This window comes from Drosophila eugracilis, unplaced genomic scaffold (genome assembly GCF_018153835.1).
Source record: "Drosophila eugracilis isolate 14026-0451.02 unplaced genomic scaffold, ASM1815383v1 contig_2147, whole genome shotgun sequence".
Classification (NCBI taxonomy): Eukaryota; Metazoa; Arthropoda; class Insecta; order Diptera; family Drosophilidae; genus Drosophila; species Drosophila eugracilis.
Window position 1 is genome coordinate 869,940 of NW_024573030.1, and position 24,519 is coordinate 894,458.

At 43.5% G+C, this 24,519-nt stretch overlaps 3 protein-coding genes and 1 long non-coding RNA gene across 4 annotated transcripts in view; 2 read left to right on the forward strand and 2 right to left on the reverse strand.

Annotated features, from left to right (window-relative positions):
- The window catches only part of LOC108103544, a 51,022-nt gene that overhangs the window by 13,180 nt on the left and 13,323 nt on the right, over positions 1 to 24,519 (reverse strand). The gene's annotated exons all lie outside the window — the stretch shown is intronic.
- Positions 337 to 1,349, reverse strand: LOC108103539. Its single transcript, XM_017209068.2, has one exon. It carries the CDS (start codon positions 1,179 to 1,181, stop codon positions 789 to 791), a length of 393 nt encoding a protein of 130 aa, XP_017064557.1. The 5' UTR covers positions 1,182 to 1,349; the 3' UTR covers positions 337 to 788.
- Positions 14,740 to 15,332, forward strand: LOC108103538. Its single transcript, XM_017209067.1, has one exon. It carries the CDS (start codon positions 14,796 to 14,798, stop codon positions 15,279 to 15,281), a length of 486 nt encoding a protein of 161 aa, XP_017064556.1. The 5' UTR covers positions 14,740 to 14,795; the 3' UTR covers positions 15,282 to 15,332.
- On the forward strand, positions 17,373 to 20,131 carry LOC108103535. Its single transcript, XM_017209064.1, has one exon. The coding sequence runs from the start codon at positions 18,080 to 18,082 to the stop codon at positions 19,403 to 19,405; it is 1,326 nt and encodes a 441-aa protein (XP_017064553.1). The 5' UTR covers positions 17,373 to 18,079; the 3' UTR covers positions 19,406 to 20,131.

Consider the following 24,519-nt stretch of genomic DNA (forward strand, 5'->3'; position numbering starts at 1 on the left):
AAAAAAGCAAGAAAATCAATGGACATAATGAGGGAATAGCAAGGGGGAGGTAGAGTAAAAGTAAACTAGTGCAGTTCAATCAACTTTCCGATCCACGTTGGTATGTTCGTCACGCCCCCACCATTAACCCCATGGAAAATGCGACAGACAGGAATCAGACTTGAGCCTGGGCTTTATCCGTCGCAGTACAAACGACTACCAGTCATCATCACCGTCATCCTCATCGTTGTCATCACAATCTACTACCCACACTCCCTGTTCCTTACACACACTGACCACCATTGTCATCCGGATTTCCCCATCTCTCTATAGAATATATATATATATATATATATATAGAGTAGCCAAGTTGTATCTTTATTACCGTAATTGCTCATTGAACAGGAAATTATTATATGCGTGCGCCTCGATTCGTGTCCTCCGATTCCAAAGGCCCTCGGGTGGGGACGAAGATGGCATAAAAACAGCCCCGAACCCAGCGGGGATGTATAATAATAGCACAACATGCGTCTGAACAGGATACTGTTTCTGGTGTCTGGTGTCTGGTTCAGGTGGATATGGATGTGGAATATATCGCTTGGTGGGTTTGGTTTTTTTTTTTTGTTTTTTTGGGTGGCTTTTTAAACTGATTATGGCTCTCTTCTTTGGCCCTATGGTTTCTTCTCTGTGATAACAACGCTCGGAACAAAAAAAAAAAAAAAAAAAAAGAAAAAAAAGTAAAGAAACACCACACGCACACAGGAGAGCAGGATATGCGATGTGATAATGAGATGATCCATGGATTTATCCTAGCCTGTTGGTGGTAATGCTGGTGGTGCTGCCTCCGCCGGATTAAAATCATCATAACCAAGACCATCACCCTCACCCATCTTGCCAGTGTATATTGGGCGATCTCTAATATTCCATAAATAACCACCATCACCGGCACCTTGATTAATAAGTGATCTCTGTCGTCGCAACACTATTCGCAAATTAACCATGAAACGCTCCACATCCGGCTGATGATCGAGGCGTAAACGGTTTCCCGGCATTTGGGTGACACGTAAACGTCTTTCCAGAGCTCGGACCATTGATTGTTCCATCTGGGCATCCACTTCATTGGGCAATCGATTCAATATCAAATGATCACGCAGCTGCTGATAATTACGATTGGTCGCATGACGTGGTCGAAAGGGATTCATTTTGATTGCACCCCAAAAATTTGTTTTGATCTTTGGATTTTGTCAGAATTTTCTTATTTTTTTTTTTCAAATTTTTAATTTAATTAGATTTTTGAAAATATTTTTTAGCTTGCCTAGAATTTCGATCGAAAGGGACTGCAACGAGTGGGGGTTTTCGAATGACCGAACCTTATGACAAAAGCTAGATAACTCAAAGGTTACTATGAGTACTAAGATTTCAAATTTCCAACTTCCTTGATACTTTTCCCTTACAAACTGAAGAAAATTTCCAATGCCTATGTGAATCCTAAGCCTTTAAATACACATACTTCTGTACGCTCGATGCATATTTAATTAAACTTTCACCTTTCCCAAGCCGACAAACATCTTTGGCGTGGAAGGCGGACTGGAGACAAGTCGAAAACACTTTGGTCTCTCGCTCCAATCATCATTTTGCCGGGGGGATGGAGGGATATATTGGGTGGTGGTAGTGGATGCTGGTCGTGAATGTACCAGCACTGTTACTCTCATCCAGGTTCTTGGAATACTTAAAAGCAACACGACAAGCTTTAATTAAATCAGTTTTAATTAATGCAAAATGCGAAATTTCAAAAGACGTCGTCGCCCAGGACTCTTGGACTCAAATTGCCGACAACATGGAAAACAGAAAGCAATGCCCAGCCCATGCGGCGAATAGTCTAAAAGGGGATCTGGATGCGGATGCGAATACGGATCTGGATCCCCTTGAACGACGTACCGTTTTGTTGTCGCATAATTACAACTCAATTGTAATCCAATTTTGCCCAGGCATATAAATCCGATTCAGGCACAAAGTCACGCCCCCGGCCTGGTGTCTGTGTCAACTTTTTCGGTGTCAAATAAATAAACTTTTGACGGTCGGCAGACAGGCCGGCGGGGATTCGAATTTCGAGTCTCCCCAACCATCTATCCATCCATCCATCCAACGTGTTCTTGTGGCCACCACCATCACCACACCGGAAATGTAAATTAGTCGTGAGGTGAGAGTAGTTTTTACTGGGTGCTGCCCCTCAAAAATCAATGCCAAAACATGAACAGCTATATATATATATATATATCCATTCCTCTGACCAGTAGCTGCTATACAAGCTCATCCATTCGGTCCCCATCGAAGAGTGAACTCTTGATAACTGCAAATTAGTTGCACATGTTCCACATGGGCCACAACTCAAAACAAGACGTGTTTGCACTAATTTGGCCAAAATCAACAGCTGTGTGTACATGTGCTACCATCTTTTCCTCGCTGCCTGTGTGTTTGTGCGAGTGAAGAAAACTCATCATAACTTTCTTATCAAAAACTTATTTCTTGCTCTCTCTCTTCAGATACCCAGCACTGGAAGAACCAAGCGCCCAAAAAAAAAAAAAGAAGGGAAAATAAAGAAAATAGAAAAGGGAACTAGCGAAATTCTGGGGCGAAAAACGAGAAGGAAACCAGAAAAATTGCCTAGAAAACTTGTTATAATTACACACTGGCACACACACACACACATGCTCACACGTGCTAGATGGTCATATGTGTGTGCGTGTGTGTCTGCGAGTTTTACACTGGAAGAAAATGTGAAAAATCCTGATTTACTTTTCATTCTTGTAAATAAAATACTAAATGCTAGAGATTGCCGAAATATCGTATCGATACCAAACGATATATGCAATGCACGTATCGATACATGTTTACTAGTTATCAGTTGTTATCGATAATTATCGAAGGTTGCCGAAAGTTATCGACTGTTATCGAAAGTTATCGACCGTCATACTTTTTACCTTCAGTTAAAAAAACAAATCATAACTTTAAAATACAAATTTCTTTCTGTGCACCACAAAGTCGCGACAAAGGCAACACGTGGCTTCACTTTTGATTCCCCCTAAACGCTAATTTTCCTGACAGCTCGACACAACATATCAAAATGTTTTCTGGTTTTCCCCCCCTGCAAATAATATTCGCCTCAGGACAAAGATCTTTAACATCCCAGCTGGCCTACGTGATGGTTTTTTTCTTTCTTGTCAGACACAAATTTATGACCATACCTTGAAAGTTACAAGGCAAGACTTGGCGTCATATTGGCATATTTATCATCGTTTATAATAAAAGTTTTTCATTAAAGCTATATGATATCGATTTAAATAAATTCTACTTAGATAGTCACACGGTTTAGCTAGGAAAATACATGAAATTTGAGTCTAGTTTTTATGTCCAAAGTAAGCTTATTTTTTTTTTTGGTATTTTCTACATAAAGAAAACTCCCTGCTGCGGACACTTGGGAAGCATATATCTAATTAATGGACTGCTGTCCCGTACCCGTGGTAACCAACTCTGGGTCTTGTGGTCCACAACTCATCCACGGCGTCATTAGCATCGTCATGATCGGAATAAACGAAAACACCAACCACTAGAACCGCATGCAGCTTAATTCTCATAAAAGTCACATAAAGTAAATAAGTTTGATTATAAGCCAGAGAGAAAAGGGGGAGAAAAGACTGAGTGAAAAAATGAAAGTAAAGGAGGTTACAGTGAAGAAAAAAGTTGAAACTTCTGATATAAGAAATCACTGAAAAACAGGAGAATCTTTCTTAAAAGTCTGTTAAGCAAACTTGAAACCCTTGAAAATTTTTCTAAAATATTTCCCCTTTACACCTTAATTTTCCCGCAGTGCCAATGAAAAGTGGGAGTGCCGGACAGCAGCTTCAGTTGCAGGTCCTGGACCAAAACAGATCCTGGCTTTGGCAGTTGTCACCGCCGCTGGAGTAATTAACATTCCCAATGAAAACGAAAACGAGCAACTGCAGCGGTCGGTATATGGCTGGCCGAATGGTTGGGGTGTCTGGTCTCTGTGGGCGGGTCTTTTGCGAGCGGTAAAAGTTTTTAATAACCAACGCAACAACAAACATGATGGTGGTGAGGGACATACCATCAAGGAGAGCAAGCTGGCAGAAAGGCAAGGAAAGTGCGGGGGGAAAATGCGAGAAAAAGCGGGTAACGAAGGCACAGAGCAACCGCCAACAGCCACAATAATGACACACAAAACTTTGACAATGTAGTCGTGCGTGCAACACCCCTCTCCTCCTTCTCTCTCAATCCCTTGGCACTCCACCCCCCTTTTGGCTCACACACCTCTGCCCGCAGGTCCCACTCACTTCCGTGTCCAGCGGAAAAGGATTTCTGCCACAACGAAAACAGCAATGAAAACCACAAAATGTTGCCCATTGGGCACAGAAAGAAAAAAGAATGCATAAATATAGAGACTCTCTTAATATTTTCAAAAAGAATTATGATTTTAATTTAAACTAAAATCACGTTATTTAAGGATTAAGATCCATTTTTATAAATCGATTAAAACGGTTTTAGTTTCCCTTTCCTGCAAAAAGAACAAACTGCGGCTCCCTTTCCTTAAACAAAACTATAAAATATTTAACAAATTATCATAACACTTTTCTTCTCAGTGATATGAATTCATCGTTCATCAGTGGGCGGCTTTGGTGGTTCACAGGTTGGGGGGCGGTACGCGGCCAGCATACGCAACATCAAATTGCTGACCGCACCCACAGACGAACGGACTGGCTCGAATGGGTATTCAATCGCATCGACTACTGTGCAACAATTGAAGCGGTTTTAAAATAAACGAATGCGGCTTATTACGCACACACACACACACACAACCCAACCCATCACCCCCTGATATATTCCCCTCCTGCTATACGCACAATGAAATAAATGTCAAATTGAAATTGACATGCTGTGACAGCATGGAGGCTGGCTATGAAGTCCACCAAAAATGGAGTCTTTGCGTAGGTGTGAAGAGCTCTGTCCCTGTGCGGACTTCAATTTGGATGCGGATGTGTATGTGGGTTGAGGATGCGGATGCGGATACGGATGCTGATGCTGATACTGGGCATGGTCAGCTTTTCACACTGTGACCAATTAAAATTGGATTAGGCCTAACCGAGAGACTGAAGGCCTAATGAAGTGGCCCAGCTGTGCGTTCAATGAACTTCCCCCCGAGTGTTTCAGAAGCAAGAAATGTTAATGAAAACCTCTTGAATTTTGTGGCTTTTTTTTTCCTTTTTGGAAAATAAATCTATAAAAATTCTTTGAAAACCACAAACAGAGAAAAGTTTTTGGCTTAATAAACTTTTTTAAGGACCAGCAGCATAGATAAACTAAAAAGAAAACCAAGTTAGATATTCTAAGGGCATCTCAAACCCATTTTGCATATTCAAAAATCTTCAAAAATCACCAACAACCTTACGATTTCTAGCACCTTTTCCCCCATCGAAGATGCATAATTGTTTTGCCATTATAACGCCTTCAGAATATGTTAGCAACCGAAAACCTTTCGAAGAACCACTTGAATATCAGTCAACCGAATTCAATGGACAAGAGAACCAAGGACAAAACCCTCATCAAAGTGTCGTTTGCTGGCGTCACCTGGCTGGTTTCGGATTTGGGTTTTTGGACTTTGCCCCTGTGCCTCAGGCACAGCCACTTAAAGACTTTATGCTAGTCTTTGATCAGCGCGTGGCTAATAAGATTTTAAAGGGCATTTATGGAAACAAAGGAGCGACGGGGCTTGGGGGGCACAAATCTAGTGAAAAATGGTAAATGGAAAATAGCAAAGTAAAACGAACAACAGCGGCGGGGGCACTGGCAAGACGGGTCTAATTTTATTAATGTTGCCAATTTTCAACGGGGTGGTGGGTGGAGGTTGCCGAAGAGGGGGTATATATTCCAGGTAAGTGCCCCCCAAGGGGGATGGAAAAAATGAAAGAGAATGAGGGGTTGTAGCAATAAATGTGCTGCTTACGCGCGCAATTAAATATAAAATATTTAAGAGCTAGCACCGGTTCTCCTTAGCTCATAGCTGGTACCTTCTTTTATACCTCCTAGCCGAAAGAAAGGTTAAAGGGGAGGTTATAAGGGGGGGGTGTGGCTAATTAATAATTTTTAGGCAATTCAGCAGAATGCCGGTGCACGGGTCGGCGGCTTCGCATCTCAGGTGGCAGCAAAAACTTCGACGCAACTTGACTTGACTTGATTAAGTTGCTTTTTAATGAAGTTCAAAGTGATTTTACTTGCAATTAATACACCTCATCCTAGCAGGTGCCTCTGCCTTTTTTCCCTTCTAGCCTTCTTGCCCTTCCCCCACGAAACCAAATGATTGATGGACGGAAAAGAAAAGGGGAGAAACTTTTTGGCTATGGCCAAACTATTTCCCCCCCGGCTTTCTCAATCTCGATTAGCCGACAGCAATCAGAAATCAGAATCACATGAATCGGTGGTGGGTAAAATCAGCAGAATTAGTGTGTTTTAAATTGTTTGTACAGAAAAAGTTAGAGCTAAAGTTAGTTAAATATTAAGATCAGCATCTACAAAAAGGATATACCTCAAGTAATAGACATAGCCCTCCTCCATTTAGTGACCTGATTAATTGGCGGATGTCGCCAGAACATACAATGCCCACTCTTTCTGAAGGATAACACTTATCCTCAACGACAACTAATTGGAGCTGCAGCAAATGGCTCCGATTCCGTAGAAAGGACTGAGGTGGTCCAGGATCACGGAAAGTCCCCATAGAGCATATAAATAACCATAAATGCCCTCGTCGGGCAGGCGAGGCAGAGCCAGCGGCAGCAGTAGCAAATTTTTGCGGTTGAGTTTCTTTTCTGGCCGAGAGAGCGAGCAGCTCTTTTGCGAAAAACACCCGAGTGTGCCGCCACCCGACAATTATTTACACTCGAAAGTTTTTGCCAAGTTGGCCGAGAAGCACAAATGAAGTTGCTGCAACTGCAACTGGCTGTAGATGCCAGGATATTCGAAGCTGGATGCCCGGTAGATGTCAGGACATGCGAACATGTGTATCTTCCAAAAAGGGGGCCCCCCCCACAAGTTATTCGCAGGTGGGGACACAATCCTAGCCAAGCTAAGCTAGAAGATCCAGGAGACGAGACGAAGGCGAGAATTATGCAACTCCTGTGTGCTGTACACGATGAGTGTGCGGAAGCCACAGGATGGCACTTCTTGTTGTCAACCTGGCTCCAACTCCCAAGTCCACTTCTTCTTCGGATGCTCTGGCTCTGGCTCTGGCTCTGGCTCTGGCTCTGGCTCCTTCTCGCCTGCGCCACTCCCGTTGTCCTTGCAGACAATTAAGCAAGGACAATGCGCTGCACAGGCTTTGTAAAAGCTCATGCATGCACACCACCAGCCATCGCAGGTCTGGCATATCCACACTGAAAGAAACTACCATTACATCTTTACATCATTGTTGTTCTTCTTGACATCATTTTCCAATATTAGAAAAGTTTAGCTTATGTCATCATCAAAAGGTCTAAACATTAAACCAAGCCTATGATATGGTTTTTTTTTTAGGTCTAAAAGGCAACTTTTTTCCCTCTGCACGGCAAGCTCACCTGAGCTCCAGGTTCTCCATCCGGATGTGTTAAGCCGAAGAGCCGGGGAAGTTCATTGCCGAAACTTTCTGTCCATGCAGGAAGCTCGCTCCTCCTCTGTCCTCTGTCCGTCTGAAGCCATGAACGCAATTTGCCTGTCAGTGGCTCAGTGCGTTTTGCCTGTGGCAAATTACAAAGCATACCATGATTTACCTAATTGCAGCACTGCGTCTCCTTGGATCGCCGCCGCCACCACCCAGAGATATCATTGCTTTTTGTATCCTTTTTTCAGGGCCACTGGCTACCACTCCCCCTCCCTCCAAATGGTGCTAAGGAATTAGCGTTGACTAATAACTGAAAATTATCTTAAACAAGATCCCAACTCAGATATTTCCCTACAAATTTCCCTCTTAAAGGGGGGGGGAAAAAAACGAAAGCAATCAACTTTTTATTTTTTTTGCCAAAAAGCTAGCTATGAGAACAAAATAGAAAATCAGTTCTGTGATTTTGCAAACTCTCGCTTTCGTTTCATGGCGGCTCTGATTGTGGCCCAATTTTTGCAGCCATGACAAATGTCCAACAATTACAAAATTGCCCGCACACTCCCACACACACACCCACACACTCATACACACAATTTGGCAAACAAAATTTACAAAATTTTCCAAACCATCCGCCCACACATACGCACACACATGGGGTAGCATTGAGTAAATTTGCAGTCGCTTTTTTCTCGCTTCTCGTGGTTCCAGCTGGGGCTCGACTTCATTTGCCATACAGCCGAAATTCATGAGCATGCTCAACTGGGGGTCAAACTATGACCACCAAAACGGCCCTCCCACTGCCTGGCTGCACCACCACCCTGACTGCACCACATCCCACGACCATGTTGATGATGATGATGGCCATGGCGATGGCAATGATGACAACATGTGTGCCTAAGCGGCGACTATAAACTGCGTTGGATGGACCAAATGGATGGAAGGAAGGACGACCGGACATCGCGTGGGTTCTTGTTGCTGGATTGTGGGTGGGTGGAAAAGGTTGATTACTGATGCTGATGGGGGCGGGGGCGGGGGAGGGTTGGGTTAAGTGTCGCAACATGCCATTTAAAATGGGCGGGATGGGCGCGGTCACAGGCCAGGACAGGCCATGCCAGAATGATGATTCAGCCGCTTGATAAGCGAGATGAGCGAACACTTTGGTTATAAACATGAATACGAGAAGGGAAGTATGTATATAGGTGGACTGAACTAGCCATAAACTGTGTAGGTTTAAACTGTTTTAAGTTTCTGTATTTTGGTGGAGAAAAATGAAACAGAGCACAAAAAGTATCAGAAGTTCTCATTTTTCAAATAATATATGAAAAATTAGGAAAATAGAAAAGCTTATAAACAAGGCATTAGAGTATCAAACTCAATTACTTTTACATATCCACATATTCCTCTCTAAAATGCAACAAAAACTAGACAATAGGATTAACCAAGTGCAGTCAATCGAACCAAACCACCGGACTTTGCCATCTCCCACCACTCTCTCTCTCTACACCAAAACGTTGAGCAGCATCTGTCCGGCACTTTCACCCACTCTCTCCCCGTCTGGCATTCTGTTTATTCCCTTTTTATAAACATTATGAAATTATTGCTGTCGCAGGCAACATCAACCACTAAACCCTATCCGCCGCAGCAGCAAGCACCATCATATTCTATCCTGTGTATGGATGTCGCTTGCCCCACATCCCGCCCACTACCACGCCCATTGTTACACGCTCTATATGCAATCAGCCACATGCAGTGATTGTCCACTTTGGGCTATGTCGATATGTGTGAGGAGCCACTGTGCTGGTTCAGCCGGAGGCAGCCATTGAACCGCAGCCATCGGAACCGCCCAATAAACAGGACGACCGTCCAAGGGGTTAGAGTTAAGCCAGGACAGAGGAACAGAACAGGCAGGCAGGCAGGCAGGCACGGCATGCAAATCGATTGATGTTGATTAGCATAAATTGTCTGGACCGCACTGTGCAATGAATAATTTTGGTGGCTCTGACATGCCACGCCCGTTCTCGCCCACGCCCATGGGTGGTGCTTTTATGCACTGCTTGCAACTTTGGCGCCCTAATGCAATTTTGTTTTGCTTAATTTGATAGGCGTTGTCAGCTGAGCTGCTGCCAGCCTGACAATGTGTCCTCCTAACAGGAGCAACAATGGCGAAATTGCACAGCAGCAACATGCAACATGGTACAACAGCAACAACAGCAACAACAGCAGCAACAACAGCAACAACCAAGGGTCCGACTGATTGGACGTGTTTTGAGTGTTTGGCTGCAGGACTTGCCAAAGGATCGGGAGGTGTGAGGTCGATTCCTTCTACTACTAAACCTATTAACCATTGTGTTTTTGGGGTTGTTGTTGTTAGCCAGACAGATATTACCAAAATAAACTGCTATAGCCGGGTATAGATAATGGCCGTTGGATAAGCAAAAACAGACAAGTAATTTATGCAGCTCAGCTTGAATGCACTTACTAAGCAGCTGTCTGTTTTCATTGGAATTCCAGCATTTTGATTAAGCACTCTACTGCCCGCACAGCTTCCCCTAATGACTATTCGATATTAATCCTCTTTTTAAGCTGACTAAGCATAAGGTTGAACTTACAATATATATAAATCTGATTACCCATAAACCAAAGTTACCTACAGAAACTAAAATCGCAACTCTAATAAACTGTTTCACACGAATGACAAAAATTGTTTTATTGTCCAATTTTCTTATTACCAACTGGCATACAAACTATTTTCAATGGGATTTGTTCACCGCTAAAACTCAACCGAAAAACAAATGTGATGATACATTTGCAATGTGCATGCAAACAACACATTTCGTTGGTTGGTTTCTGCTGGAGAAAGAGAGAGCATGCGGTGCGGTGCGGTGATGGTGGTGGTGTGGGCCCAAGTTTTCCATCGAAACATCTTTAAGCGGCGAAACTTTTCTCATAACATGCGAGCGGCGCACATAGAAAGCTCACTCACACTTTCGGCACCAACAATGGCAATGGCAGCGATACACGAATATCGCACAACCTCACCAAACACCCACCAACCCACACACATGCCCTATGGCGAAATCTTATCAAACTGACATCATTTTCATTATGTTTTGCACTTGCACAGCTTCGACTAATGTGTGTTCGTGTGTGTATGAGAGCCAGGCTGTGGCTGAGTCCCGAAATCCACAGCCCTGAGATGGTAATATGTCCTTCTGCTTCACATTGTAGCTGATACACTGAGCGGAAAACGAGTAACTATTATGTTAAATGTATAAAAATTTACTTTAATTGGTTAAATATTTGAAGAATAAAAGTGTCTTTCTGCTTTTAAAAGATCTTTCTTTATGCTGAGGCACTAACTTATAATTTCCAACTCTTTTCTAGCTAAAAACTTAAAAGAAGTTGGCTTATAATTCCCAACTACTTATTCAGAAAATGATTTTTCTTTTATTTTAAGAAAGTTTTAACACAATTTGCACTTTCAAAAGCAAATTTTTATCTTTCCAAAACATTATTGCAATAAGTTACCAAATTACAAAAAGAAAAATACAATTTTTATAAATTAAATTTAAAAAAAATGTCTCAACATTTTTCCAACTGCACTTCGTGCCAAATTATAGGCAATTCGGAACGGAATCTTCGCACACGCGATACGCATTACACACACATGTGCGGCCGCCTTGAGTGCGTGAGTGCTAATCTGGCCCGCCAATAACTGCAAATTAGATTAGCAACGCCTCGAGGGTGGACCGGGTGGACTCCCTATCGACAGTTGACCAACCAACCAACCAACCATCCAACCAACCAACCATATATCCATATATCGACATGCAGCCAAAAAAGGAAATCCAGCAACTTGTCCATCGCGTGTGGCGTTGATAAATCTCAACCAGGAAAAAACGACAAGGCAAATCGATGCTGGGATGCCACAGAACCCCCTCCCCCTTAGAACTTCACTCCACTCAATCCAATCCAATCCAATCCCCGGATGCCAATATATATTACGACTGGGAGACTGGCCATTTGTTTTGGCATCCCATCGCGAGACAAAACTAATAAAAATCATAAAAACTTTTCCGCTTAGCGTTGCCATTAAGATTTTGCCCCCTCGAAGATTGTTATTATTATTATTTGAGTGTTGTGCCGCCCCTGTCCTTGGCTCACTTTCACTTTCACTTTTATACGTACTTTCACCTACCCGCGCGCGAAACTGTTAGCCCACTGAAAATTAACTTAACTACTTACTGAAGAAAGGCAATTGGGGGCCAAAGTTTAGGAGCCAACTTGGGTATCCTTTTCACCGGCCAGAAAAGAACTTGGCGAAAAGTATGCGTCATGTTTACGATTCGCCTGCCTTTATTTGCAAATATTTTTCCACTTATGTCATGGTTTTATTTTTCTTTTTGGTAGGGAAAATTATATGCTCATAAAAGTCCCTAATCGACTGGGAAAAACTGGAAAGTGTTTAGCACTTTCCTCTGAAGAAGAAAGTTACATCAATTTATCAATAATTATTTCGTCTTAAGAAGCTTCCAATTAACTGAGATAAATCAGAGATTTCAAAGTGTCATAAACGTCTTTGGCTAGGTAAAACTGTTATGCAGCACAAGGTTAGAACGAACTAACCAAACTAGCCCATTTATCAATGGAAACTCTGACTTTATCATTGGCTAGAATTATCTCCAGCTGTCCTCTCCCTTGCATCGATAACTCACTGTACAGTTTATTGCCAGTCGCTTTTGAAATGGCAAAACTTCCGCTGGTGAATGGAATTGCTGACGCCAGTGTCGCCGCTATTCCGCTATGGACACAGTGTCCAGTTACTATATAGCCCACTATATAGCACTTATTCACCGACCGACCGACCGACCGACCAGCGGGCGTATGACGCCCCGTCACTTATACGCATCGTTGGACAGCAATAGAAAGAAGGATAGGGCGTGGTAGCGGGGGGTAGGGTGGATGCTATATCGTTGACCGCTAATCGTAAAATAAATTATTTTCCATGTGTGCGCTGCTGCTCGCCTGATTCCGAGTCATAATTCTTGCATTACTCCCCTTCTCCCAAATGGAGCATAAAAGTTTCAGTTAATTGCATGAATGAGAAGTGCACTGAGAAAAATATAGTCTAAGCTACGAATGAGAAAAAAATTTAACATTTTAATCTGGAAAAACTTTATGTAGTCTCTGAAAAATATTACTAATCAAATATTTCCCATCTTAAAACCTATTACAAGTTTAAATTTCTAAATTTCTAAATTTTTTCCCGGTGTACGCCCATAGATGATGAGATTTTTAGGGGGCCAAAACTTTCCCAGTCGCAACTGGCTGGCTTTAATTGTTACTAGTCGCATTTGGAGCCTGGCCTAATCACTGGCGCCGGATTAGTCTAACTTGCGGCCACCACTGGACGTGGGTGAGTGGATTTTGTAAGGCTAGAAATGGTTGGGTGGTGTCCAAGTACTGAAATGTGTAGCGCTTGCCAACGCTGTCAGTCATAATTAACACTCAGTTGCAGCTTCAGCTTTGAGTTGAGTTTTAGCTTTGGCATTGGAGTTAAGAGTTCGAGTTGGAGTTGAAGCTAGAGTTGGTGGCAAATATAATATGAAACCGAAATGGATGTGAAACAAAAGTTAGCTTCGTTCCACAGCTGCTCAAAGTTGCTAATCAAGCTTGACAGCAGAGCTAAGGAGCGGTGTGGAGATGGTGATTGGGTTCCAGTTTATGTATGCACTGGGGGGATATATCTATCTATATCTATATATCTATATCTATATAAATCCCAATAAGAGGTAGAATCTATTGCTTGTTTTCTACTCTTTCCAAGTTAGAGAAACATTTTGGTGATATTTTCTACAGTGTACTTTGTACCTGCTGCTGACAGCCTTCGCCGCGCATCTGATGGCGTAATTAGGAATCCATAGCACTTTGAGTTAGATGCCTGAAAGGAGATTTTGCAGATTTTGCAAATGCAAAACTCATCAGCCAACCCTCGCGGCCAGATAAATGCGATTTTGCAATTGTGGAGATTTCAATCGTGTTGCGGTTATTGTGTTATGCCATTGCCCACATGCTCAGCCAGCCAAACCCTAGCCATGGCCATAGCAATACATAAAAATTGTTCTGATATCGAAAATTCCTTGCGACACGTGCCAGACACAACAACAGCAAGAACAACAATAACAACAAATTACACTAACAATGATGCGATGGCCCCCTCTGCCCCTCCTCGCCGGATGCCATGCAAATTTGAAGCGCCTGTCGCAGTTCCTTCTTCTTTTCTATCTATGGCGTCATCGGCTCAACTTGCCACAACTCTCCCCTCGCATTTTGTACTTGATTACCCCATACACACTCTTGCCTATAGTCAACCAACATCCGCATTCGCATTCGCATTCGCATCCGCATCAGCAGCAACAGCAGCAGCAGTAGCAGTAGCAAAATTTAACTGTAAATCGATATTCAGACAGCCTGCCTGTCTGACCCCTGCCTAGAATCTTGCCTTGGCCTTCCAACCTCTGACTAACTGACTCTGTCTCGACGGAAAGTACCAAAGTCGGTGGTTGCGACTTCAAGATACTTGCTCTGCCTTTATGTATTAACCATTACTAGGAAACAATTTCAAGTCCCTAGCAATTATAAAACTTTAATTACATTTAAAACAATTCATTGTTAATGCTCTGAAATCACTTGCTAAGATTTCACTTTGCTTTTGCTTTGACGCCTGAAAGTGAAAGTAGCTATAAAATATAAAAGAGAAACGATAACAGATTTTATATATAGAAAACCTATAGCACTTCCACTTCTTTAACTTTTAAGTAAACTTTTTAAAGCCTGAATTTCGATACCCAGACCACACACAGACAAGAGATATCAAGAGGTAGAGAAAGACAATCGAATTGAAATGGAAACCACAGAAAGGTGAACTTTTCGGGCTCGCAGGAAAACAAAGTTTTGGTTTACCCAAGAGCGACTCTTTAATTAACAACCGAAAAGAGGATTTTGGGAAAACGATGTGTTGCCACAAACAAAGGCTAGAGACTTTCTTTAAAATGAAAGCTTTAATCCCTAGATAGATCTGAGCTTTATTTGTCACATTTGACAAGGCCAAATATCGTATCAGTTTTGGATTCCGTATCCAGAAATCAAGGATCCAAATCGGACGGGCAGGATGTTGCACAGCAGCTATAACCGGGCACCGCGACGTCAGCTAATCCCGAATCTATTTAGCAACATCCTGCAGGTGATTGCCGATGCTGATCATCCCCTGACCGAACACGAGATCATGGAGGCCGTCGCCGATCGATTGGATCGCAACGATGAGGAGCTAAAACGCCAGATCATAGTTAGCCTCAACGATGCCCTAATCTATGGCTATTTGCGAGTGAAGAACTATCGTTACTCTATAGTCCCCAGTCGCCTGGACCCCAACGATTATCCCAATCAACCGGATCAGCACGAAGCTAGCTCATCGATCGCCACCACCACTGCACAACATCATCATCACCATCATCATCGGATGCAGGAAAGGATCTCGAGTGGAACTAACACGGCCATAGAGGATCACAGTCGTCATCGGAATCAAGAAGGCTCAACCATCAATGCTCAGACTGACAAAAGGGTAACTACTACTGAGCCGGAAAGGCAAACAAATTGATCAAAGAAAGGGGTCCAAAAGTATTTTAATAAATGAAAATTTTAATCTATAACTAAATAACCTCAAGAGTTCACATCTTTCCTGTAGAGCATAATTCCTCTCAAGTAATCCCCAATTAGTGTTGCAGATCCAATGGCAGGGGTCGGGCGACTGACTTAAGTCCACAAACGGCTGTCGTATGGCCTGATGGCCGGTGTGGACCGTAAAGTCCACTCCTTCAAGCGGATCGACGTGTGGCGAACGCAATCCCCCCGGATCCCAGGCGATTTGTGTGTCAACTGCATTGGGGGGCCGCCTCCTCATTGCCTACTCGACACTCCTTGCCAGCAGCTAAACGGGCTAATTGAAATGCAACTCGAAGGCAGAATTGCCAATGTCCAATGTCCAATGTCCAACGGCCAATGGGTTTGCAACCCAACCCAACCCCTCCTCTGAGGTGTGATGCTGGCATTTGAGAGCCTTGAGCTTGCGGTCATATCAACAAGGATACGTTGACTAAGACGGGCGACCTCAATCGCGTCCTTTGTGTTTGATGTGGTGTCAGCTTCGGGCGCAAATGAATGCCTACCCTACTACTGGACGAGCTATATATATATATAGGTGCAGTATATATCGTCTGACTAGGGATGGTACAGGGTACTAAGAATGTACCTTTAAGGTACATATTTTATAAATTCTAAAACCATTTTCATTTCTTAAAATATTAATAATCTTAAATCCATGAATTCAGTTTTTCTTTTTACTATCGATATCTTAGAAAAGTGAATGATTATTTCGATAAACCGATATCAAACCGATATATACAATCGAAATCAATCCTTGCTTTCCACCACATCCCTAGTCGAATTCATATATATAGCTCTTAATTTCCAAGAGGGTTACCGATTGTGTGAGTTCACTGATTGTTGCGACACCAACTGGCATTTAAAGGCTCCAAACAGGATGCGGCCAAGCTCCTCCATCCCATGCCATTCCCATCACCCAGCCAACCCATTCATTCCATTTCGACCCCTCAAAAGGAGGCGGAAGTCACTGCGCTTGGGGTTTAGTCACGCTTATGTCCTTGGCCATATGTACGTCTGCACTCCCTTGCCCCCCCCGTTTTCATGTGTGATAATACCTGTTTGGACTGGAAGAGAGAGCTCGGAGCTCGTCGAAGCTGTGAGAGGTCCTAGGTTCCCAGCTACGAGTGCGTTGTTTTCACGCCCGTTGAATGGGGCAAGCGAGCGTGAGGCGAGCACATTACAATGATGCAGCACCACCGACTCCGCATCCCCACACATCCATCCACATCCTCCAGGCAAACTCACAAAACTCCCTACAACCGCCCTCTCCTCCCTTACTGCAAACTCCACCCTCGGGGCAACTCATTTAGTAATTTGTGTGGATGTGTAGGTGTGTGTGTGTTTGTGAGTGTGTGGTGAATGCTGTGCAGTCTGGACCCAGAGAGTTTAGTCCAGTCAACTGGCTTTACTCAGCTAAATGAGATTTTGCGGTGTGTAATTTGAAAATTGTGAAATTACCCAACACTGTGAAGCCGCGTCAAGAGAAATGATGGAGAAGTGACGTGGCACATTAACACCCAACGACGACGATACAAAACTGGTTATTCATTGAAGGGTCGCTCTCACTAATGTCGGAGGATTATCCCTTCTAAGCCGGCCCTGCCACCAAATTAGTGCAATCCAATTGCCAAAAAACCACCAGAAACCCAGACAGACTGCCACCAAAAAGGGAAAACAAGTTAAAACCCTCAATCGAGATTGGCCATAATTCAAGAATGAAATCCAATTCTTGTGATTTTTCGCACCTCATCACAAAGGCCAAAAACAAACTCGGGGGCATGCCCCTTCTTTTTCATTTGTTTATCGCATAACTTTGGGACCTTCTCCTCGGTGGCATATTGTTTTACATGCTTTCTGGATAAACGGATTTGGCTTGTTTTTGGCCCGCGGCAAAGTCATCCTTTTTTTTTTTTGGGTCTACTAAAAAGGCGACCCAACCGAAAAGCTTGGATCCCAAAATTGTTATGCCCTTCAGTTGTTGAGGTTTTCCCTCGTTTTCCTTCTTCTTCTCTTTTTTTTTTTATTTATGTACTCTACATATTGAGGCTGCGTTTTCCACCCCATAAGAGACATTGAGGTTTCCCTGTTTTTTTTGGGGCAAAGAACTAAATTTGGCATTGTGGGACTTCTTCTATAGGCGGCACACGCCCATTTGAGTTTTGAGTTATAGAAATTTGAAATTATGATATTGTATCTAACAAGATGCTCGGTAAGATAGTTAGTTGATGATAGTAAATACGACTTTCTACTCATCATAAAAACTAAGTCACCCAAGACTAAACAGTAGGCAGGGATTTAAACTTTCAGATTACTTCACTTCGAGCCTTCTATAGATATATACATAACACATACACCCTTCATTCGATCGGCAAAATTTCTCTTTCGGCAGCACACAAAAAACTGTTGTAAATTAACGTATCTGTATCGTGTTCTTCTGTTGGGTTGTTGGTCCTAACTGTAAAGACTGCCTCCCTTTCCCGGTTTTCCTCCAGACCGTAGTTAACAAGAATATAAAGCCCAACGAAGCCGTTACGCAAAAATAAACTTAATTATAATCTCGGTAACAATCATCATATATAATATCAACAACTATATAGAAATAATACCCGGAGCCGAAATCAAACAAAAGCGCCGTCCAGTCAAAACAAATAACAAATCAGCTGATATAAACTCTCATCGTAGAAATCGTACGCATTCTGACGCAGTAATATCCTGGCAAAAGACGACGGACCAATGGAGGATATGCATTTGAAACTCGGTGATCTGTCCCAGCAGACATTGGCCGCTCGTCACAGTCTAATACTGGGCCAGAAATTGGGCGGTGCACTTCGTGGGCCACAGCAGCAGGCGCAGCATCATCATCATCATCTGAACCACCAACTTAACCAATTAAGCCAGTTGAATCAATTGAATCAGCTCAATCATTTGAATCAATTAACTCAGCTCCGCCAGCATCTTCAGAACCAACTAAGCCTGAATCTTAATCTCGGTTTTGGCCCGAAGCCGCACAACCTAACCCGCCCAATGCATATGGGTCGGGGCTTGTGTTTTGGTGGTCTGGATCTTGATCTGGATCTGGGTGGAAATCTGGAAAGCAGCAGCAGTAGCAGCAGCAATAGCACCAGCAGCAGTAGCAGCTGCAATAGCACCAGCAGCAATACCAGCCACACCAGCACCAACAGCAATCTGGGACAGGGACATGGATCTGGGACTGGACTTGCTGGATCAACAGGAATCCAAGGTGAGGTCGAATATGTCCATGAACCTGGCCAGGAAGATGGTGATTCTTTGAATGTCAAGGGTCGATGCAGTCTGGAAACCGCTAGCAATACTGACGAAGGGGATTCACATTTGGAGGCTAAACAACAAACTTCATCAACGAAAGATGAGAAGGACAAGGACCTTCTGGTAACCATTAAACCCTCCCCTTCCGTTATGTTAAAGGCGGCCAATTCTAATCTAAATGCCGACGCCACTGTCTATACGATGCCTGACAAAGTGGAGACCCATTATAATGATGAAATTTTGCCTAAGCCAGAGTTTCGTCTCAATGCCGAAGCAGCTGTATTCACACCCTCAATGCTGGGCTTGGGTTCCCTACTCCAGGCGGTTGAGCTACCATTGCATCCAGCAGTTTCCCAACCACTATTGCCAACACCACATCTACCGAACTACGATTTTCCAGCTCAAAACCAACAGCCGCCCGAGCAGCTTTTTACCAACAGCATGATGAAACAGAATGTTCGTTGGCGCAAGCAGCCACTTCCGGATTTGTTCATCGCAGTCATCTCACTGATAAGGGAACTTTCGCGATCCGTAAGCTATCCGGAGATTATAAATACCCTGGCAATAAGACTTCAACGTCCTGAAGTGGAACTGAAGCGTCATGTACCCCATACCCTGCATTCGGCTGTGAATAATGGTTTTCTGAAGAAGGAGGGTAATCGCTATTCGTTAGTATCCGATATGGAACAGGTGGAGATCATGAAACGTAATCAGGAGGCCGCCAAGCGAGCCAAGGAGCTAGAGAAGGAGCCATTATCATGGCGTAAGCGTTAGTTTATATATATTTATATATATATATACAGGGAGAGAGAGAGAGCGAAAGAGAGACCCATTCCGGATGCGAACCGTGTGTGCCAGCATCCGCGCATTATCGAAGTACATTCCTACTACAGCGACTATATTTTTGCATCCCGCATTCTGCATTCCGCATCCTGCACATCCTGCACATCCTACACATTCCTCATCGGCATCTGCATCTGCATATAATTCGCTTTTAGTATCCTTCGGCTTCATATCTTTTATACTTGAGCTAGCACAGTGCTCGCGGCTGTGACCCCCTGTAGTCCTGTGAGTTGCACTTGCCCCGCCGCCCCCCTCCCCAGAGCCACGAGTTCTGTGCCGCCGCCGACGACGAACTCTGAAGAAATGGTTTTACTGTACGTGAACTATGTCCGACGGACCAGTGAGATATACGTGATCCTTGATCAGCTAACGATATACGATATCCACGGCCCGCCAATGAGGTCACGTTGACAAATGTATATATATATATATAGATATAAATCGTATATATATAAATATATATGTATATATATATATATGAGAACCCAATGGGGACGGCCCTTTGCCGGAATGCTGCCTCCAGAGGATGTTTCGTTGCCTGATGTTGCCTTTTGCGTTCCGACAAACAAACAAACAAACATATAAAATCGAGTTTTCCTGGTTCAGCGCTTTGTAATTGAAAGCAATTGGATAAATAAAATTGTAGTTTATCTCGAATCTCGTTCTCTTTATTATGGTTAATCTTGCCATGCTTTTCCCATTTATGAATACTAAGAAGACCAAGCCTTTCATATTATAAAGTTCTTCATCTTTAACTCCATCCATTCATTTGCCAACTTTGTATTCCATTTGCCATTTTCCCCTGTGCCTGAAATTATCTTCTTTTAACGATCTAACTTTCCATTGCCATTTTGAGATTGTTGGCTTGGCCATTAAATTTTTGCATTCAACTTTGTGTTTATCAATTTAAGCATACAGCCCTAGTCAGTCAGTCGTCCATCCATTTCTCAGTCTGTCATTCAGTCAGTTTGTTCATTCTGTCATTCAGTCAGTCACTCTCTCAGTCGGCGGTTGTTCGGATCTGTTCAGTTAACTAGCTATTGTGTGCAGAGTGGCGAGTATCTAGAGCTCATCATGATTGTTTTGTAATTGGAATGCGACAATGCGAGGCCAGAAAGGAGGATGATGGTTGAAGGCTGAAAGGCTGGAGGATGGTGGATGCCATCTCCCAGAATGCAAGGACAATAACAACAACAACAACAGCAGCAGCAGCAGCCATGGCAAAGATGAAAAGAAGTGGGCGGAAAGAGGGAGACACACTGACGAAGAGAAGGAGGACGACGAGTGAATGCCAACTCAACTAACAATTTGCTTCAATTATAAAAAGCGTCGCGACAAAGTGGCGCCAAGCAAGCAACGGGTGGGATTGGGTGGGTGGTTGCATTGGGGCATAAATGTGATGCTGTTGTTGCTGCTTTGCTGTTGCTGCTGCTGTTGCTGCTGCTGCTGATGAAATGGGTAAACAGTGGACAGAGTGGCCCGGGGGTATGGCCTGGTAATCAGCATGGCGACGCACTGCTCCTTTGAGCCCTGAACTGCCTCCTCCATCTCCAAGAGTCGTGCATCTGTGCTGGCAACTATAGAGAATCCAAAAAGGCTAACAAATAGCAAACATTATCATATAGATGAAAGTGTTAACCCTTGATAAAGACTCCCTTAAATCCTTTGATTTCGTTTTAAAAGTTAATCCATTAACAAAGATAAAGAAAAATCTAGCTATCTGATTTCTAGCCCTTTAAAACATTCAAATTTTAGCTAGAAAACAGCCAACTAACCAGCTTACATTCAACGAATCTCAGTGACGCACATCCAGGCCTCGGACTGGAACTGGAGCACCGAGAAGGAGGAGCCCGAACTGGCGTCACCCTCAAACCCAGCTTTGTCTACCGTATATATGGTCATCAACTTATTTGCATGCTGCAACTCCGGGTCCTGTCATAATTGTATTTTGCTGCCGCCAGTCAGGGATCAGGCTCTTCGATATGCCGGAGAGTCCTGTCAAAAGTTTGTTGCTTCAACGCCGGCTCTTTTTCCAAACGGAGGAGCAGCAACAGCAGCAGCAGCAGCAGGCAGGCAGGCAGGCAGGCAGGCAGTCACAACTGAAGGCCAGGACCAGGAATGTGAGCAGCCAAGGAACTTAACCCGCCCAGCAGGGCGATGATTTACTGAGCTCGTGTGATTCATAAATATCTCTGCTCATCGCTGGCTCAGGAATCCCATTGTCGCAAATTTGCACTGAGATGAAAGTCAAAGTCTTTAAAGTCTTGAAGGTGGTTAAATCGAAAGAAGAACTTTTTTAAAAGGCTTTAAAATCCACAAGAATTCCACTGTTTTGTATGAATTCAGTTTCATATAGCATATAAGACATATATCTCTTAACTGATTTCTCACAGTGCACGGCAAGGACTTCGAGTTCCATTGCTGTTGGCAGGATGAGCTGGCTGGCCATTTGTCATAGCATTGCATGAAGAGGAGCGTGAACCTAACGCCTAGGCATGTGTGCCAACGGTGCTGAGTTTAAATGTTAATAGTTCACAGGCTGCTTCTTGATCCTTCAGGATCCTTCTTCAAACGGACTATTCTCTGGCCAGAATTTTGCGTGTCAATGGAATGCTATTGCTACCAAAATATCTTGGAGTAACCCCGCACACGCAGGCTAGATTAGCTGATGATGCAGCAGCTCCTCCTTGGCTGCTTTCTGAAGGTGGTTTTTCTTTAGCAGAAGGAGATAGCGGAAAAGGGTTAGAGGAAGACCAACAGGACTCCTGTTTTTCTGCCAAACAATAGAGCTTTGAAAAGTGAGTACAACTAATGAGTTAGCAAGTAATGAGACTCAAGTAAGAAGCGAAAAGGTGCAGAATATAAAAACAACTTAGATGAATAACAACAGCTAGTGAAAGGGAAAACAATAAAGAGAAGCGCATATCGAAGAACAAACCTATAATAAAAATAATAAAAACAAAATAAAAGCCCGCTAATTTGGTAATAAATAAATACCCAATATTAACTAATAAAATAAGCCAATCGAGGGGGGGAAAGTTTTCCCAACTCCCCAATGAAACAACCAGCACTTCCTTCCTCCGAAATGACCACCCAATTAGCAAATTAACCCCGTAAGCCATACCCTTAAACACCTGGCCTATACATACAATCAGACCAATAATAACAATCATTTAATTTCAGGTTAATTGCACACACTTTGCTTTCAAGTTGGCCCATAAATTGTGTGCATTCGTCGGCCTTTGGCTGGTGTTTGTGTAATTTATTCGCATATTTCAGTGGAGCGTAGAGTGACAGGCTAAAATTATGCTACAAAATGCCTGGAATGCCTACCCCCCTTCCTTCTGATAAAGTTTTCATTAGGGGAGGTGTGCCAACCAGCCACCCAACCAACCACCCAACCACCCAAACCCCCCACAAAGTCAAGACAGAAACAAGGGCAGACACCCATCTAGCAGCAAGGGAGGAGGCCAAAAAGAACTCTGGCCTGCTGCTAAACGCATTTACGTGTCAGAACTAATTTAATGTGGCGCCCCCGGGCTGGACAGAAATGAACCGAAATGGAACTTAACGTGGAACAGCATGGAATGGAATGAAGGACCGGAAACGGAAAATGGAAAACGGAAACGTATACGCAGTGAGCGAGTGAGGAGCAAGCCAGTGGCATCGTCTGACCATATTTTCCTTATTTATTTGCCTTGCAGTGTAATGCCTGCCCTGACACCACGACACCCGCCCTCGCACATTTCTCACCTAATAAAATTACAATGGCCATACACCCACACCCCCCCACACACACACATTTATAGAGGGAAAGACCCATTTACACCCCCTGCAATGCACACCACCCCTCACATGTTGCTCTTGCCCGGCCCCTGTTGTCCTTTTCGCTCCTTTTTGATGTAAATTTAATTTCGGTTTTCACATTTTGAGGTTTTCATAGCCACATGCTGGCATGAGGGCAATGCAGAGAGAGAAATAATATACTGTATATATATATCGGCTAAAAAGATATATATTTTAAGGCAGCTATACTCTAACTTTCTCCACTGGACTTTGTAGTCTCAAATAATGCAAATTCAAAAAGATGATAGAAAAACTATAACCTATAGCTACTCCTCTATTTGATTTTTTAACGTGTCCTCTGAAGTCTTCCATTCTGAGTCCTGAACTCCAAGTGAGTGTCCGTGTCCGGGTCCTGTCCTCCCAATTCCTCATCCCTCTTGTTTCATAGTCTTATACCCCGGGGATTCCGGGGGAGCATATTCAGTTGTCGTAATGCTTCTTTCATCGCCGCTTCCTCGTGATCCTGCCGTGCTGTTGCTGCTGCTGCAGCTCCTGCTGCTGTTCTTTTCCTTTGCCCTGTCACTCTGTCATCAGCGTCGCATATTGTTCGCCTTTTGTCCTTTTCGGAGGATGGAGTATGGAGGTTGGAGGAAGTCGTCCTGCGCCCCCCATATGAATATGTCAACTTGATTCCCTGGCGTGTGCTCCGAATCGAGTTCCTGTTTTTTGCGCATTTCTTTCTTTGCTTTTCCCTTTTTTTTTTTGTTTTACCGCTCTTGTTTCCGCTGCTGCATTGTCCGCCCGGCTGATCTGCGATTTCAATTAAAGACCCAACACCACTCCCCCTCTCGTTTCACTCAAAAACCGATGCAATTTCAATCTGGTTTTCAGGGCATATGCGTGCGGGTGCGCACCTAATCGAATAATCCACAAAACTTCCACCCAAACCATCGAGTGGTTAACTTTGTTGCCACGCAACAACGCCTGACAGATAGTAGGATAATCTCAACTGGATGGGATTAGTTGATGTCCAAATAATAATCGTAATTACGATGTAAGAAGTCATAAAATTAGTATTAGAAATGACATGGCAAGTTCAGTGACCAAGGCCGGAAGCAATTCACTGACTGACTTGGCATCCTTTTCGAAGGAAGTTCATTTTGGTAGGGGCTCGGGCGCGGACAGTGATGGCTGCACACAAAGCACCCAAAACAAAGTCTGACACTCGACACAAAGCTTAATTGCAGGGCCCAGAACCC

What these genes read in the sequence shown, in the direction of transcription:
- LOC108103535 (XM_017209064.1), top strand. Translation starts at nt 18,080, where the DNA reads ATGGAGGATATGCATTTGAAACTCGGTGATCTGTCCCAGCAGACATTG.
- LOC108103538 (XM_017209067.1), top strand. Translation starts at nt 14,796, where the DNA reads ATGTTGCACAGCAGCTATAACCGGGCACCGCGACGTCAGCTAATCCCG.
- LOC108103539 (XM_017209068.2), bottom strand. Translation starts at nt 1,181, where the DNA reads ATGAATCCCTTTCGACCACGTCATGCGACCAATCGTAATTATCAGCAG.